The sequence below is a fragment of the Dendropsophus ebraccatus genome, chromosome 3 (assembly GCF_027789765.1).
Source record: "Dendropsophus ebraccatus isolate aDenEbr1 chromosome 3, aDenEbr1.pat, whole genome shotgun sequence".
Lineage (NCBI taxonomy): Eukaryota > Metazoa > Chordata > Amphibia > Anura > Hylidae > Dendropsophus > Dendropsophus ebraccatus.
Window position 1 is genome coordinate 18,208,138 of NC_091456.1, and position 19,154 is coordinate 18,227,291.

The window sequence follows — 19,154 nt, forward strand, 5'->3', positions numbered from 1 at the left end:
CATTTAGATTATTTTGATTGATAAACTAGAAAAATCAATAAACCAATATCAGCATCCTGGTTTCTAGAGGGAAAAAATATTGAGGCTCTGTCCTGACAACTGAAGTAAGAAAGCATGGCAAGATAAAGTGGAGGAACCCCGGCTCGGCTCTATCTGGATTTCCTGATAACACTCATAGGTTTCTATGGGGCATGGACACCTTTTGGTATTTACCATGATGGGTGCCCGTGCTGGAATATAGGCTCGGATACTATAGGACTTATGTTATAATTGTCTGGGATTTAGGCGAGGAAACCACATAGAATCCTATGGTGGCAACCGGAATTCCGGACAGCTCTGGATGCAAAGCACGGCAACCTGGACCAATGACATCACCCAGCCAAGTACTGATACTGGCTTTTAAGTCAGCAGTTTCAGGCCAATGAATAGTGCCGCTTTAAAGTGCACATGCTCCTTATCAGGCGGGCATGCAGGCAAGAGCCTGGATTCACTGGGCCCCATAGCAAGATACTTTATATGTCCCTCCCATATTCACATGACCTGGCGCAGTACCTCAACATTCTTCCTGATCCCCGGAGCAGGAGTGACATCAATGGTGCATCGGGGAGCTGGGAGAACGAATGCTGAAGGACTCCGTCATGTGAGTATGTACATCAGGGGCCCTCTTGTAGCTGGAGGTGCAATGCTGCCTCTGACCACAAGAGAGTGGCGGATGTGGGTGCAGTAAGTCGTAGCTACCATGAAGGCAGACCATGATGTGCCCCATAGCAGTTGCGTGGTCTGCCTCCATGGTAGCTACGCCACTCCATACAGTTAAATGCGGTGCTGTATTTGACAGGGTCGGAGGCCATTTGATCCCCGCCCTGTAAATCCCTCTTCTGGCTGGAGGCAGCGTTATGCCTCTGGCCGTTTTGCCTCAAGAGGCCGCTTTCCCCCATTCCAAGCGTTGCGGCGCACCAGTGACGTCGCTTGTGCCCGAAGACAATGGGAAAAGCTGGAGGAGGTCACAGCCTGCAGCGATGAGTATGCTTTTTTTTTTACTTCCGCCTCCTCCCTTATTATGATCAGTGAACACTGATCCTGAAAGGTTCTCTGGCCATAAAAGTGGCCACCGAGATGTGAAGGGGGCCTTAAAAGGGTTATCCAGAATTAGAGAAAGCACAGCTACTTTACTGCTAATACAGCGCCACCCTGTCCTCAGGCTGTGTGTGGTATTACAATTCAGCTTCATTCACTTCAAGAAACTGAGCTGCAAATCCCCACAGCCAAACTGAGGACAGGAGAAGAGCTGTGTCTGAGAGAAAGCGGCCATGTTTTCCTAAGCTTAGATAAGCGCCTTCTTTCTACACGTCCTATAGGCATTTTCCATCGCCAAGACAACGGCTAGAATCCACGCCACAGCGGCCACTAGCGGCAGAGCGGAGAACTCGTTGTCTTGAGCTGTCCTCTCTCGGCCACCGTGAGCGGGGATTCTCCTCGGCCGCTGACTGCCTTTTGTGAGTATTCCGGGTGGGGGGGTCACCGTCGGAGCGCGCTGAGGGGTGAGTGTGGCCGCAGAGCCCGGGATTGGGCGCTGTTTGGCGGGCTGTGGAGGCTGGGGGAGGTCGGGGAGCCGTGAGGCCCGGGTTATGGGGCGGGGAGGAACTTCCAGGAGAAACTAACAACGTGTGTGCTGCGCTTCCTCAATGTGTCCGCTCACACCCAGAGTGCGGCCTGGGCCCGGAGCTCACAGCCCGGGGTGTAGTGAGGCGGGGAGCCGGTGCTGAGCCCCGGGCCCGCGGTGTATACCCCGCACCCCACAGGCCGGCCAGCGCACGGGTAAGGGGCGCTCTGCTGCCGCGCAGTGTGAACGGGGCCAGGGAGCCGCTGCGTTTCCTGCTGGGGGTCAGGAGCTGTGTCTCACCCACTATTTCTTGCTTCTATTAAGTTTGCTGTGTAGTGTTCCCAGGGTATGATGATGGTTGTAGTCCTATAATGTTCCCAGGGATGATGATGGTTGTAGTCCTATAATGTTCCCAGGGATGATGATGGTTGTAGTCCTATAATGTTCCCAGGGGTGATGATGGTTGTAGTCCTATAATGTTCCCAGGGGGTGATGGGAGTTGTAATCCTATAATGTTCCCAGGGATGATGATGGTTGTAGTCCTATAATGTTCCCAGGGATGATGATGGTTGTAGTCCTATAATGTTCCCAGGGTATGATGATGGTTGTAGTCCTATAATGTTCCCAGGGGTGATGGGAGTTGTAGTCCTATAATGTTCCCAGGGGTGATGGGAGTTGTAGTCCTATAATGTTCCCAGGGGTGATGGGAGTTGTAGTCCTATAATGTTCCCAGGGATGATGATGGTTGTAGTCCTATAATGTTCCCAGGGATGATGATGGTTGTAGTCCTATAATGTTCCCAGGGGGTGATGGGAGTTGTAGTCCTATAATGTTCCCAGGGGGTGATGGGAGTTGTAGTCCTATAATGTTCCCAGGGGGTGATGGGAGTTGTAATCCTATAATGTTCCCAGGGATGATGATGGTTCTAGTCCTATAATGTTCCCAGGGATGATGGGAGTTGTAGTCCTATAATGTTCCCAGGGGTGATGGGAGTTGTAGTCCTATAATGTTCCCAGGGGTGATGGGAGTTGTAGTCCTATAATGTTCCCAGGGGTGATGGGAGTTGTAGTCCTATAATGTTCCCAGGGGTGATGGGAGTTGTAGTCCTATAATGTTCCCAGGGGTGATGATGGTTGTAGTCCTATAATGTTCCCAGGGGGTGATGGGAGTTGTAGTTATGTAGTGTTCCCAGGGGGTGATGGGAGTTGTAGTTATGTAGTGTTCCCAGGGGGTGATGGGAGTTGTAGTCCTATAATGTTCCCAGGGGGGGTGGGAGTTGTAGTTCTGTGGTGTTCTGGGGGGCAGGGTGGGGGTGCTGGTGGTTGTGGTTCTGTAGTGTTCCCAGAGGGATGATGGGAGTTGTAGTTCTGCACCAGATGCAGACTCACTGCTGTATAGTGTGATATAGGACTGTAGAATCCAGGATTTACTTATTTTGTATAGATTATAATTTAGAAAGCTTCCTGTCTGCTGCCCTAGAGATAGATAGATATATTCACACACTTTTTGAATGTAATCGGGTCAGGAGGGCAGTTTGAGAACCTGAGCAAATGTAAATGTGTTCAGTCGGTTCCAACACCCACCAATAATTAAAGGGAACCTGTCACCCCCCACTGCAGCCCCCTATACTCACCTGATCCCACCGGGTCACGGAGATCTCAACCGCTACAGCCCCCTATACTCACCTGATCCTGACGGGTCCCGCTTCTGGATCCGGGCGGGTCACGGAGATCTCAGCCGCTACAGCCCCCTATACTCACCTGATCCCGCCGGGTCACGGAGATCTCAGCCGCTGCAGCCCCCTATACTCACCTGATCCCGCCGGGTCCCGGAGATCTCAGCCGCTGCAGCCCGGCGCGCGTGCTGAGAGATGATTCCAACAATCATAGAGAATGACGGAGAGTCCAGCACTCTGTCATTCTGTATGAGCGTTGGACTCCTCTCTCAGCGCGTGCGCTGGGCTGCAGCGGCTGATATCTCTGGGACCCGGCGGGATAAGGTGAGTATAGGGGGCTGTAGCGGGGGGTCGGGAGCCTGTCACCCTGGCACGGGGGGTGACCGGTTCCCTTTAAAGGGGAACTTCAGGATTTTTTTTTTTCTTTCAAATGAACCGGTACAGAAAGTGCCATAAATTTGTATTTTACTTCAATTTAAAAATCACAAGTATCCAGTACTTATCATCTGCTGTATGGGTCCATTTACACAGAAAGATTATCTGCCAAAGATTTGAAGCCAAAGCCAGAAACAGACTATAAACAGAGATCAGGTCATAAAGGAAAGCCTGAGATTTGTCGTCTTTTCAAATCAATTCCTGGCTTTGGCTTCAAATCTTTGGCAGATAATCTGTCAGATAATCTTTCTGTGTAAATGGACCCGATGTCCTACATATCTATATCTATCTCTCTGACATGCAGCAGATGATAAGTAGTGGAAGATTTAAGATTATTTATTAGAAGTAAATTACAAATCTCTGGCACTTTCTGATACTTGTTGATGTGAATGAAAAATGTTTTCACTGGAGTTGCTTTTTAAAGGGGTTGTCCGGCGAAAAAAAATTATTCACAGAATAACACACATTACAAAGTTATACAACTTTGTAATGTATGTTATGTCTGTGAATGGCCCCCTTCCCCGTGTCCCACCACCCCCACCCGTGTACCCGGAAGTGTGGTGCGCTATACATTACCTGTCGCGTGCCGACCACGGTCTCCGATCGTCAGCAGTGACGTCTTCTTCGGGAGCTTGGCGGATCTTCCCGAGTGCCGGCCGCCCTCTGCAGCGTCATCCGAAGCTCAGCCGCGATTGGCTGAGCATAACTGTGCTCAGCCAATCGCGGCTGAGCAGCTGATGACGTGGCCGCGTCATCAGCCGCTCAGCCGCGATTGGCTGAGCACAGTTATGCTCAGCCAATCGCGGCTGAGCTTCGGTTGACGCTGCAGAGGGCGGCCGGCACTCGGGAAGATCCGCCAAGCTCCCGAAGAAGACGTCACTGCTGACGATCGGAGACCGTGGACGACACGACATGCGGTGAGTATAATGCACCACACTTCCGGGTCTAGCGTGGGTGGGGGGAAACACGGGGAAGGGGGCCATTCACAGACATAACATACATTACAAAGTTGTATAACTTTGTAATGTGTGTTATTCTGTGAATAATTTTTTTTCGCCGGACAACCCCTTTAACTACAGTATTTACCTATTACATTGAAATGGGCCCCGTATAATCCCTGCAGTACAGGACATCATACACAAGAAGTGTGCAACAAAACCAGCAGATATAGTATATTATAGTACAGTAGTCACCGACTCCTCACTCATCCTTTACTGTATAGTGCCCCACCCCAACACTATAACGGATGGGAGATGGTGGTGCACTGACTGTACTACTACTGTACTCTATATATGCTGTCTTGGTGACGAGTTCCCTAGAAATGGGCTATGTGTTTATCAAGCAGTCTGATAGGCTGTGCAGTCGGCAGTACAGATCTAACCGATTGTTGCTTGCTTAGGCCTTATTCACATGTCCAGTGTTTTTTTACAGAGCGTGATTTTGTCCGCTCCGTAAAAAACACTAGACGTCTGTTGATTGCATCCGTTTGCATGCACTGGGTTGGGGATCATGAGGCGCTGGTGGTGTCCGTAGGCGAAGCAGGGAGAGACGGGAGTGTGGAAGATAGGCTGGTGACAGGAGCGGGGGAGATGGAAGGCTGGTGACAGGAGCGGGGGAGATGGAAGGCTGGTGACAGGAGCGGGGGAGATGGAAGGCTGGTGACAGGAGCGGGGGAGATGGAAGGCTGGTGACAGGAGCGGGGGAGATGGAAGGCTGGTGACAGGAGCGGGGGAGATGGAAGGCTGGTGACAGGAGCGGGGTGATGGAAGGCTGGTGACAGGAGCGGGGGAGATGGAAGGCTGGTGACAGGAGCGGGGGAGATGGAAGGCTGGTGACAGGAGCGGGGGAGATGGAAGGCTGGTGACAGGAGCGGGGGAGATGGAAGGCTGGTGACAGGAGCGGGGGAGATGGAAGGCTGGTGACAGGAGCGGGGGAGATGGAAGGCTGGTGACAGGAGCGGGGGAGATGGAAGGCTGGTGACAGGAGCGGGGGAGATGGAAGGCTGGTGACAGGAGCGGGGGAGATGGAAGGCTGGTGACAGGAGCGGGGGAGATGGAAGGCTGGTGACAGGAGCGGGGGAGATGGAAGGCTGGTGACAGGAGCGGGGGAGATGGAAGGCTGGTGACAGGAGCGGGGGAGATGGAAGGCTGGTGACAGGAGCGGGGGAGATGGAAGGCTGGTGACAGGAGCGGGGGAGATGGAAGGCTGGTGACAGGAGCGGGGGAGATGGAAGGCTGGTGACAGGAGCGGGGGAGATGGAAGGCTGGTGACAGGAGCGGGGGAGATGGAAGGCTGGTGACAGGAGCGGGGGAGATGGAAGGCTGGTGACAGGAGCGGGGGAGATGGAAGGCTGGTGACAGGAGCGGGGGAGATGGAAGGCTGGTGACAGGAGCGGGGGAGATGGAAGGCTGGTGACAGGAGCGGGGGAGATGGAAGGCTGGTGACAGGAGCGGGGGAGATGGAAGGCTGGTGACAGGAGCGGGGGAGATGGAAGGCTGGTGACAGGAGCGGGGGAGATGGAAGGCTGGTGACAGGAGCGGGGGAGATGGAAGGCTGGTGACAGGAGCGGGGAGATGGAAGGCTGGTGACAGGAGCGGGGGAGATGGAAGGCTGGTGACAGGAGCGGGGGAGATGGAAGGCTGGTGACAGGAGCGGGGGAGATGGAAGGCTGGTGACAGGAGCGGGGGAGATGGAAGGCTGGTGACAGGAGCGGGGGAGATGGAAGGCTGGTGACAGGAGCGGGGGAGATGGAAGGCTGGTGACAGGAGCGGGGGAGATGGAAGGCTGGTGACAGGAGCGGGGGAGATGGAAGGCTGGTGACAGGAGCGGGGGAGATGGAAGGCTGGTGACAGGAGCGGGGGAGATGGAAGGCTGGTGACAGGAGCGGGGGAGATGGAAGGCTGGTGACAGGAGCGGGGGAGATGGAAGGCTGGTGACAGGAGCGGGGGAGATGGAAGGCTGGTGACAGGAGCGGGGGAGATGGAAGGCTGGTGACAGGAGCGGGGGAGATGGAAGGCTGGTGACAGGAGCGGGGGAGATGGAAGGCTGGTGACAGGAGCGGGGGAGATGGAAGGCTGGTGACAGGAGCGGGGGAGATGGAAGGCTGGTGACAGGAGCGGGGGAGATGGAAGGCTGGTGACAGGAGCGGGGGAGATGGAAGGCTGGTGACAGGAGCGGGGGAGATGGAAGGCTGGTGACAGGAGCGGGGGAGATGGAAGGCTGGTGACAGGAGCGGGGGAGATGGAAGGCTGGTGACAGGAGCGGGGGAGATGGAAGGCTGGTGACAGGAGCGGGGGAGATGGAAGGCTGGTGACAGGAGCGGGGGAGATGGAAGGCTGGTGACAGGAGCGGGGGAGATGGAAGGCTGGTGACAGGAGCGGGGGAGATGGAAGGCTGGTGACAGGAGCGGGGGAGATGGGAGGCTGGTGACAGGAGCGGGGGAGATGGGAGGCTGGTGACAGGAGCAAGGGGGGTGGGGGGCATCCGTGCCGCCATACACATTATGACAGCACAGATGGTGTGAATGCAGACACACGATTTAATGGGCCATAAAAATTTTCTGTGGTCGCGGATCTGCGACTATGGACAGTTTTATGGGAAGTGTGAATAAGGCCTTACACAATGGTTCGGCTCGTCTTAATACAGCCTTCAAGTAGCTGAGAGTTGTTGTAAATTCCACAGAGAGTGACTGGTGTAGTAATTTAGCATGCACACTGTAGGACGAGGGACTCTGTTCTGGTGGTCAGTAGTAGGATGACAGCACTGAATCCCCACTGATCGTCTGCCACCGATCCTCTAAGTTATATACACAGTGTATGCACAGAGCTTGTGTACGATTATAGTAGAGGAATAAAATAGCTAAAGGAGGAAATGCTGCGAGAGGGGGTCGGACTCTTCTGTCAGAAAGGAGCCGAGATGGGATAATAAGCTGAGATGGGAATAAAGCTCAGCGCCAGGAATTGTTCTGTTTTTGTGGCAGTTTTCTCTCTTTTTTTTTTTTTTTTATTTTTTTTATTGAATTTTGTTTTCTAACAAATGTGATGAATGAAATGAAGCGCCAAAAACAATGGTAGCAACGCAATGAAAACGCTTGAAATGTATTTTTGCAAGGAATGAAAAAATAGGTGTGATTCCCAGGTTAGGCTTCTTTCACACGGTCAGTATTGTACATCACAATTGTAATTTTAAATCAGAATTGCTACAGTAAAAAAAACTGCAACAATTATATAAGGCCTTAGAAAAAGAAAAAAAACAAACAATAAAAATAAAATTTTTAGGTCAATTGCAGTTTTGTTAAATCAAAGCAGGCTATCGGTCTTTTTTTTTTTCTTTTCAAGAAACATTGGAATGTTTCCCGGGGGAAACCTTGGCATTTTTTTTTCCTGTGCTTTTTTCCCCTTGTATTCTTCAATAGAAATCTTGGAATCACATGATGAAGAATAACATGACTTGTTTTGAAAAAAAAAAAAAAGCAGGAGGTAAAACATCAGAGATAAAAAAAAAAAAAATTAAAATTAGGGAATGCCAGAAGAACTGCCAAAAAGGAAAAAAAATAAATGCTGCTCAAGATTTGTGTGTGAGGGAACTCAGCAGTTTTTTTTGTTTTTTTTTTTGGGGGGGGGGAAACTACTGCTGCAGTTTTTGAGCCAAAACCAGAAGTGGCCCCAGCAGGAAGAAGTATGAGCCATTCCTTTAATCCCCATTCCATGTGAGTGCACTGGTAGTGCTGCATCAGTTTTCAGCTGCGGTCTCTTGCTGCTGGAGATGGTTCTTTTAAACCTACAGATTTGTTAGCTGCAGGGGATGAAAACGTGCACGACAGGTCGAGGGGGAAACTGACAGCACGGATATGTACGGTATATATAAATGTATACATACTTACCATCTGCGCTGCTTGTGACCTGGCATCCAAGTTGTATCTTCAGGCCTGCCTCCTCCATCCGTCAATTATTTTGGAGTAGGCGGTGGCCTGAAGATCTGAAAGCTGGATCACAATCAGTGTGGATGGTAAGTATACACTGCTGCTTGTGATCTTTTAACTGACAGCACTCATATTTAAAAAAATAAATAAATAAAAAAAAAATATATATTTATATTTATTTCCTGGCCGCACATAACCCTGTTACACAGGAATATGTGCGGTCGACAATGATAAATTTTAAAGTCTGCTCTAAAGACCTGATCATCTGAGAATCAGGTGTTTTCCCTGCCCTTCGCCTTAACGGTGTCACACGGGGCGATTATCGGCTACAGGAACGTTTCTACCCACGCTCCTGGCCTATAATCAGCCCTTTACAATAGAGACAGTCCCTTGCTGTGAGCCAGAGAATAAAGAACTTAATCAGGAGTCTCTTAAAAAAAAAAAAAGGCCACCATTCTTAAATCCTACTTGCTGTATATTTTTGCACCATTTTGAGGACAGTATGTCAGTGTGTCGGCAGAGAACAATAGGAGACGGAGCTCATCATCTCTACTGGAACTATTCTAAAAAGTATTGTATTGTTTCACTGCGTGTGTGTTTTTTTTCTTTCTCTTATTAGTTCTCTAAAAACTCTTGAAGAATAATTCCTGCTGTCACTCTATCCTTACTTCCTTATTCAGTAGCATTATTGTAATGGATGTCCCTTTTTTTTGTTTCTTAGGATTATATTGTGAGATCCAGGCTTGGGGCGTGGGGTTATAATGCCCCATGGTAACAGTCCCCAAGATACTCAGAATCAATCTCAGCCGCCAAAGAGCAGCTCAGGGAATGATGGCGACCAACAGAGGACTCCGAAAGCTACACCTCAGTCTCCAGCTCCATCCTTTGCACAAGCGATCAGTTCTCCTGGACCTCAGTCACCCGGTTACCAAATCCAGCAACTGATAATGAGCCGGAATCCAGTGGCTGGTCAGAATGTGAACATTACCCTACAGAATGTGGGGCAGGTGGTAGCGGGAAACCAACAGATAACGCTCACGTCACTGCCAATAACAAGTCCTGCCTCTCCTGGGTTCCAGTTCAGTTCCCAGCCACGCCGCTTTGAACATGGGTCTCCATCTTATATTCAGGTTACATCCCCAATATCTCAGCAGGTTCAGACTCAAAGTCCTACGCAGCCCAATGCTGTGCCAATCCAAACGTTACAGGGGGTCAGAGCCGCCAGTGCTGGAGCTAGCTTGGGGATGTGTAACCAGGCCAGCACACCTGGGTTTGTAGATGCAGGCTTGTTGGTGAGACAGCTAAGTCTTGGTCCATCAAGTACCGGACACTTTGTATTTCAAGAAGGATCTGGAATTACTCAGATCACACCCGGCACGCAAGTGCATCTTCCATCAGGAACTTCCACACCAGTCCAGACACATACTCTGCTGCACTCCAATTCACAGACTGTTGGTTCTGTGCATCAGTACGGGTCGCAGAACACTGTCGCCGCTGGTGCTGGTATGCAAACTTTGGCTACGGCAGGCCATCTAACTACCACTAATATACCTACAAAGATAAGCAGTATTATTCAAGGACCGTTCATTCAGCATCAGCAGGTTCTTCACGGCCAGCAACTGGGCAAGACCATCGGCTTCGACAGAACATCTGGAGGAATGATAGCCGGTGTTGCCGGTGCTTCGGCTTTTGGGATAACGCAACAAACGCCAACGAGCCCATCCCGAACAGCCGCTTCTCAGGGACTCTCAAGTCTTCCTCTAACCATGAGCAGTACTGTAAGGAAACAGGCTAAGAGGCTGGAAGAGATCCCACCAGCCACTGCTGAGGATGCCCGTCTGAGGAAGCAGTGTCTGGAGCATCACTATAAAGCCATGAAAACAATGAAGGAAAACTACAAGGATTGGCTGACAGAGTTGTTCTTTCTACAACACTGTCAAGGGAACATGATGGATTATTTGGCCTTCAGAAAGAAACCTACCCTGCTGCTGCAGACCTTCTTACGGCAGGGGGATTTAGATCTAGAAGTGGAGGAGGAAGAAGTAGCAGAAAAGAGTCCGGCAGTCGTCGCTATGCAGGTAAGATCGGTTATATATATGACTCCATATATAATGACTCCATCCAACCAGTCTCTTATAGTCTCTATTATACTCTATGCCTATGCATAAAGAGAGCTGTCAATCACTAGTTAGCTTGGACCTAGAGTGGTATTTTATTTCTGTTCTTTTCCCTAGACATGTTGAGGCCCATTTAATGCAGGCTGAATTGTGGTTTGGAGGGGCTGTGCTTGTATTATCATAAGGGTTGTCTGGGAAAAATTCATACTTAGCCCTGCATGCCACCGGCATCATACAATCATTAAAAAAAAAAAAAAAAAAAAAAACATTCTCACCCACCTGGGTCCCCCGTATTCCCTGCTGTGATATCATCTCCTGCTTATCTTTTTACCGTCTACTTCTGAGACTGACTTGTTTCACTTGTGATAACCCACTTGGCCAATCAGTCAGGCAGGATGCTGGGGGTCAGTTGCTGCAGTAAAATATAAATGATATAGCTGGATAACTTTTTTAAGTCACCAGTTTGATAGATAGCAGCATTAAAGGGGTTATCCAGCACTACAAAAACATGGCCTATTTTCCCCCCTCTCTTGTCTCCAGTTCAGGTGCAGTGTGCAATTAAGCTCCATTTACTTCAATGGAACTGAGTTTCAAAACCCCACCCAATCTGGAGACAAAAGAGGGGGAAAGTGGCCATGTTTTTGTAGCGCTGGATAACCCCTTTAACCTTCCTGCAACCTCCATTAAATTTTAAATGGAATCTTTGGTTTAGGTAATGCCCACATCGGTTCACAAGTAGCATGCTGATAGAGGATTATTTGATGCTGTTAATTTCAATAGTTATACCAACTACATTAGTATTTTCATTTTCTTTGTTCCTCCATATAATGGCAGCAATTCCAGGACGTAGGGTTCCATTGTGCAGTTATAAGAATAGCCAATATATCCTGCAGAAAGGAAAACAAAAAATATATTCTTAAAGGAAAAACTGTTGAAAAAAAATATTTTAAATCAACTGGTGTGAGAAATTTATATAGATTTGTCATTTACTTCTTTTTACAAATCTCCAGTCTTCAAGTACTTATCACCTGCTGTATGTCCTGCAGAAAGTGGTGTATTCTCTCCATTCTGACACAGTGCTCTCTGCTGCCACCTCTGTCCATAGCAGGAACTTTCTAGAGCAGGAGAGGTTTTCTATAGGGCTTTGCTACTGCTCTGAAGAGTTCCCGTCTCAGACAGAGGTGGCAGCAGAGAGCACTGGATTAGAAAGGATACACCACGTCCTGCAGGGCATACAGCAACTGAAACGGATTGGAAGACTTGAGATTTTTGAATAGAATTAAATATATATATATATATATATATATATATATATATATATATATATATATATATATAGTTGATTTGAAAAAAAAAAAGGACCCCTTTAATGATGTAAGAAGTCAAGGGGTGCCAGGTCAAGCTGCTACCAGGAGTGTGTGCTGGTGAACAGTGAATGCTGAAGCCAGGTCATCACTATCACAGCTCTGGACAACCACTTTGCTGACTGGAGGATCTGCTTGAGGGACTTAGGCCGATCACGTATCACAGATGGCTGGAAGTCCCGGCCTTTCTTTTGGGATAATGACCTGAGCTGCCAGGTGTTGGTTCAAGTCAGAACCGCAGTCATGGCTTCCTTGTTATGGCTTGTCGTGATGCAGAATTGCCTCCATAATACACTTGTGTGAAGTTGGCCTTATGGTACACTTCTATGTAGTAAATGCTGCATTGCTTTGACCATCCCAAGTCCTTGACATTTGGTTCTCTAGTCCCCCTAATCCTGGCAGAGGTCCGTGTGAATGTACAATCCCTCTCCATTGTAATAGTCTCACTCCCCCGGTCTGTAATGTCCTATTCAATAAAGTAAACAGTGATGGGATATTTTATAAGGGGCCAAAATTCACCAAGATACAAGTATGTATTAAGTCGTCTTGTAGTAGTTTGCGTTCACATATATTTACAGATATATAATGTAGACTTTAGCTTTAAAGTTTTATTTTTGCTTGTTTTTTGAATAAGTCCTTTGATGATCCTACAAGCCCCGCACCTGAAATTCCGAGTGCTATGGAGATCCAGACGTCCTATGTACAAAAGGAGAATTCAGCAGGTACTGGATGTGTTAACCAAGTGTAATGTTTAGCTAGCATTGTAAAGATTTAGCTTTGTTTGGGTGACATCCTTGACTGAATGTTAGACAAAAGGTGAAAACTTAAGATTGTTAAAATTGAGCTCTGGTGAAAAGGTACCAGAAAGTTATACAGATTTGTAAAATACTTCTATTTAAAAATCTCAAGTCTTCCCATACTTATCAGCTGCTGTATGTCCTGTAGGAAGTGTTGTATTCTTTCCAGTCTGACACAGTGCTCTCTGCTGCCACTTCTGTCTGTGCGAGAAACTGTCCAAAGCAGGAGGGATTTTTTATGGGGATTTGTTACTGCTCTGGACAGTTCCCATCACGGACAGAGGTGGCACCATAGAGCACTGTGTCAGACTGGAAAGAATACAACACTTCCTGCAGAACATACAGCAGCTTATAAGTACTGGAAGCCTCACGTGCTTTAGCTCACGACTTAATAGTGTCATGTTGTGGCACATTTACCCGAGAAGGCACATGCTGGCCAATGCTAAATTCTAAGGCTATGTTCACACAACGTATATATTGAATTAATCACGACCATTGTTGCAAATTGCAACACTGACCCTGTCCGGAGTGCATATAAATAGTATACACTACGGCAGGGAGTCTTATCGGCCGCAGGAAAAAACTATCATGTCAGTTTTTTGTGGCCGCTGTTCATTGAATAGCAGGCACACAAAACTGCTAGTTTACACGTTGAAATGTGCAGCTCCGGCTGCACTCTCCATTGTGTGCTATGGTGAATTGGGATATGTGCGCACGCGAATGCCCCTGTATCCCATTTCAACAGAAATTGAGTTAATCCGGCTGGTACTGCAGATGAACTTCACTGACACTGGCCGTTCTGTGACACGGCCGGTGTCTTACTGTGTGTGAACCCGGCCTAAAAATGCCAGAGTCTTGAAGTAATGTCTTCAGGACAGATATTCAGTATATAAAGTCCAGTATTTCCATTCTCACGGTTTTCAGCACCTCGTACCTAAGTATTCTAAAAAGAATTTACCACCCTCTATGATTCCAGGCTCCTTACATATGCCGCTTCTTGATTCCATCAAGCCCGAGCCTGGATCCCAGTCACCAGATGTGACGCATGTCGTAGTGCAGCAGCCAACACCTGGTAAAATAGGTAATCTGTCCGATCATTGTATAGCAGGACATATGGCGGGTTGGTTCGGGTGACCATCTGAGAAAATTTTTGCTCTGGGCATTATATTGTTTTCCTCTGGTACAGGTGTCATACGGTGTCATACTTACTATTAGAGATGAGCGAACCTCGAGCATGCTGGAGTCCATACGAACCCGAACTTTCAGCATTTGATTAGCGGTGGCTGCTGAACTTGGATAAAGCCCTAAGGCTATGTTGAAAACATGGATATAGTCATTGGCTGTATCCATGTTTTCCAGACAACCTTAGAGCTTTATCCAAGTTCAGCAGCCCCAGCTAATCAAATGCTGATCGTTCGGGTTCGGATCGACTCGAACCCGAACCTGGTTCGCTTATCTCTACTTGCTATACTACATAGAACAGTACAATGCAACAAAATTTTAGCTATTGATCTTCTTAAGGGTAGTTTCACATGTACCGGATCCACAGCAGATTTCTCGCTGTGAATTCGCAGCGAGACCCGCTGCGGATCCAGTACCATGAGGCTGAATGGGTCCCATACACGCAGCGCATCCACTGCGCGTATGGGACCCGGCCCCTTTAACCGCCGCCCGCCCGCAGCCCCAGCCCCGGCCCTGAGCATACATTACCTGCTCGGCGCCGCGGCCGTGTGAGGCTCACACAGCTGCGGCGCCAGCTGGTATTGTATGCTTGGGGCTGTGGGCAGCTGGCGGCGCGGGGGTTAAAGGGGCCGGGTCCCATACGCGCAGTGGATGCGCTGCGTGTATGGGACCCATTCAGCCTCATGGTACTGGATCTGCAGTGGGTCTCACTGCGAATTTGCAGCGAGAAATCCACTGTGGATCCGTTACGTGTGAAACTACCCTAACACTGATACCAAGAGGGCATGTTATATCAATATTTGGAATCATTATTTTACTGAAGCCAATTGAATTGAAACAAACAAATTCTCGTGTGTGGGTCAAAGTCTGAAAACTCGAGAGTCTTTTAAACAAGCCGATGTGGCTAATAACGATAAGAGGAAACTGCCAGCACAGATATGTATATACAGTTTCTGTGCTGTCAGTTTCCAGATCACAAGTAGTAGTGTATACTTACCTGAGCGGAGTGCCCCTTTAAAGCAGCTCACTCTTATCCCCCCTCGTGTTTGTGGTTGTGTTCTCTCTTACGCAGGTTCCTTCTCCGCTACACTTGGGATGCCACCCTCGCACCAGTCTGCTTCACTAGGTAACAGACAGAATCAACCAACAAAGGTTTCTCTGGTGCCAAACACTGCCGGCTTACAGACTGTGAGCAGAACTGCAGCTCCGAGAACGCCTGTGACTACCGCCACTCCTCTTACACAGCCGCCACATTCAGATCCTGGGAAAGGGAAGCCTCAGGCCTTTGGCACTCCCAGCCTGCAATGTACTCTAAGCCAGAATTCTCAGCAGCCCCAAGAAAAGCTGCTGGGTCAGTCATCTGCCCTGAAATCTCCCTCTCACTTGGTATGTAAAAATATAGCATGTTAAATGTTTTGATGGCCGTCTATTGATGCAGATACTCCATTTAATCCCCGTACCCGTGCTTCTAGGGTACATTACTCTGATATATAGAGCTGTTTCTTGCACTGTTAGTTAAGCTACCTGTGGGTATGCCTCTTGCATGTATTGAGCACTGTTGTTTTGTTATTTTATTTAAGGGCCTGTTCACACCATGGAATCGGGGCAGAGATTCCGCTCGGAACACCCATCCGTGGACTCCACACCGAATCCCGACTGCTATCTCTTTCAATGGGAGGCCTCGCACGCCTCTGCTCTCTGCTCAAAGAATTGACAATTAAAAGGCGCGGAGAGCGAGGCACGCAAGGCCTCCAATTGAAAGAGATAGCAGGATTTGGCGCGGAGTCCGATTCCGTAGTGTGAACGGGCCCTAATGGAGTAAATAAGGGCCTCTGTTGGAGTAAATAATTTCTCAGTTGGACCTAGGAGATTTTTATGTATTGGTTTTATTTATTTGCTTTTCGCTTTAGCCACAGGTTTCTTCATCAAAACTCGGTTCTGATGCTGGAAAGTCTGTAGTTCCCGCTCCCTCTTCACCTACTACGCCAACCTGCATTCCAGACTCTCTGCTCCCTCCTGTACATGGCTCACCCAAGAGGATGGCGTCTCCAGGGGCCAGCAAAGTGCTCTCCCCGTCTTCATCAAAGTCACCTTTGCATTCCGGAGTTCAAGACTCTTTAGCGCTAGTTACAGAGGACATTCAGCAAGAAGTGTCCAGACCACTAGAACAGGTAAATTCTGGGATTTCGGCTTCCATCTGGTTTCCAGATCAGAGTATGACTGAACTGTGAAGAAATTACATTTGCCCGTAATACACAGTCCTACCCTGCACTGTAAGCAAGCACTGATCTCCCAGATTGGCTCTTGCTTACCGAGCCTACACACTGCTCAATAATTGTATGGCATTGCTGTGCGGTCATCGTTAGTGATAGTGATGCCCGTGCAGCCCTTGCATTGGTATAAAATAATGACATGTACTTACCTGTCCAGGCTCCCACAGTCTCCTCCAGATTTGTTCTTGTGTTCGCCGCTTACCGCTGCTGCCTCGGGGACTTTTGATCTCCGCGGTCAGTGATTGGCTGAGTGGACTGTCACTTCACTGACTGGTTCAGAAGTGCAGGAGGCGGCTGGGGTGAGTGGGGAACACAGGAACAAGGCAGCAGGACAGAAATTAGTCAAAATGTCCAAGAGTCTTTGGAGCAATTTTTAAATACCTTATGGTACCATGTTCATGCACGTTTAAAGGGAAATTGATAGCAGGTTAGGAGAATGTAACCAGCTGTTACATTCTTATAGGGCAGGAGACGCTGAGGAAGAAGGTTGTTTTCTTACCTAAGGAAATATAGAAATTTACTGCTCTCAAAGCCAATCAAGTGGATATACATATATATTATGTGCGCGCGCGTGTGTGTGTGTGTATATATATATATATATATATATATATATATATCATATATCATATATATATCATATATATCATATATATATATATATATATATATATATATGATATATATGATATATATATATATATATATATGATATTGGCAAGTATTTTTGGAGCAGGTCTAAAAGCTCCACAAATATAGAGCAAAACAAACACTTCAATAATAATAGATGGCCATATTTCTCCCCATCCCATTTTCACTATACACCATACAGCGATTGTGTTTTTTATGAGGAGGGGTAAGCCACCACCAGAGAGCTGGTGTATGGGGACCTTAAAGGGGTTTTCCCATCTCATCTGAAATATTTTAGCAAAAACATTCTTTTAGCAAACTTAAAGCAGTGGTCTGTATTTGCAATAATATCAAATTTGACCTACAAGTTTGACTATATTAGTGGAAATGATATTATCACTTTAAGGTTCTCCAAAACTGTTGAATTGTAGGAAATTAAAACACCCTTTTAACTCACAGATTGTTTATCCCCTAATCTGAACAGATATCTAGTTGTATTCGCCCACAAGATTTCAGTGATTACATATTATACCGCCCCGCCCCCGCTCTTTGTAAGGCTGTAGACCATAAATTAGAGTGAGTTATCTTTGTTACAGGAAAATCGTATCCACCAACGAATAACAGAACTACGAAAAGAAGGCCTGTGGTCCTTAAGAAGACTACCAAAACTAATGGAGCCTGCAAGGCCTAAATCCCACTGGGATTATTTGTTGGAGGAGATGCAATGGATGGCCGCAGACTTTGCCCAAGAAAGAATGTGGAAAATGGCCAGTGCTAAGAAGGTACTACATACATATAAAAATTATTATTAGTAGTAACCTGTATATATTCTGTTTCTAAGCTTTTTGTTATTTTGGAGTTAGTAGTTCGCTCATTAGAGGAAATGGCATCTTTATTATTTAGTAAATTATTGGCCGTCTGTTTGTAGATGGCGAGGACGGCAGCAAGACATCTACGTGAGAAAGAACAGATTGATGCCAGAGTCAAGAAAGAAGCTGAAGACAGACTGAGACGCATTGCATGGCTTGCTGCACAAGAGATTCAGCATTTCTGGTCAAATATTCAACAGGTGAGTGCGCCAACTGCTGTCTTCCATTTACATAGTATATCCGATTCTGCTAAGATCGCACCTTTTCCTGGGCACATTGTGCTCCTATTGGCATAGCGCGGTGTGAGCAAACTGCATTACTGAAAAAAGACTTGGACCCACAGATGGGGTTTGTCATGAAACAGCTGTGTGTATTATTGAAGAATGGACTTCTGGATAGTTGTAATAAGAACTAAAACAATTTTTTATATATATATATATATATATATATATTGCAACAGCTAAGACTTTTGTTTATTTTAATTTATACCATCAGGTAGTGGAGATAAAACTTCAGGTGCAGTTGCAGCACAAGAGGAGTAAAGTCTTCCATGTACCACATGAAGCACAAAGAGGTAAAACCATTAGAATGTGTATGTATTAAAATTACCTTGTTGGATAATATACCTTAAAGGCATTCGTAATCCTCCAATCCTGCCCATTTTACTCTTGGATTACTGGGGTCTGTGACCGGAGCATGTTTAGGGTAGCTTCACACGTACCGGATCCGCAGCGGATTTCACGCTGCGAGCTTGCAGCGTGATCTGCTGCGAATCCTGGTAGTGTGAAGGTGTAATTTTCATTCCACTGCGGATATGTAACCCGGCCCCCTTAACCCCATGCCGACCCCAGCCCGGAGCATACATTATCTGCTCGGTGCCGCGGCTGTGTGTGAGGCTCCCGACTCCCCTTGCTCCTCATTAGCAAATCTGTGCACGGCAGCACTGATTGGCTGATGGGGAGCGAGGGGAGATGTGACCCTTGCACACAACCACGGCGCCGAGTAGGTAATGTATGCTCCGGGCGGCAGGGGGTTAAAGGGGCCAGATAACATAGTGGCAGCGGAATGAAAATTCAACCCATTCAACCCATTCAACTTCACACTACCAGGATCCAGACTTGCAGCGTGAAATCCACTGCTGATCCGGTACGTGTGAAGCTACCCTTAGAGGGTCCTCTGATCAGGTCACCAGGTTTTACAGTTTTCTCCTGGGTATATAGGTAGAACCCCAGAGCTGTCTGTTTGCTGTGCATGCTGCTAGGGCCCAGTAAGTATAGCCCTAAAGGCAACC

The 19,154-nt window shown here is 47.7% G+C and overlaps 1 protein-coding gene across 6 annotated transcripts in view; it reads left to right on the forward strand.

Moving 5' to 3' along the window:
• The first annotated feature begins 1,413 nt into the window (after positions 1 to 1,413).
• LOC138785262 (E1A-binding protein p400-like) overlaps positions 1,414 to 19,154 on the forward strand; it is a 76,310-nt gene continuing 58,569 nt past the window's right edge. For 3 of the 6 annotated variants that reach the window (XM_069961011.1, XM_069961015.1, XM_069961017.1), the window contains exons 1-9: positions 1,414 to 1,496; positions 9,356 to 10,712; positions 12,750 to 12,837; positions 13,889 to 13,993; positions 15,167 to 15,480; positions 16,005 to 16,265; positions 17,591 to 17,776; positions 17,923 to 18,063; positions 18,359 to 18,437. In XM_069961011.1, the coding sequence (XP_069817112.1) occupies positions 9,396 to 10,712; positions 12,750 to 12,837; positions 13,889 to 13,993; positions 15,167 to 15,480; positions 16,005 to 16,265; positions 17,591 to 17,776; positions 17,923 to 18,063; positions 18,359 to 18,437 (2,491 nt within the window). In that variant the 5' untranslated portion in view covers positions 1,414 to 1,496; positions 9,356 to 9,395. The other 3 variants (XM_069961014.1, XM_069961012.1, XM_069961013.1) reach the window with 3 other exon arrangements.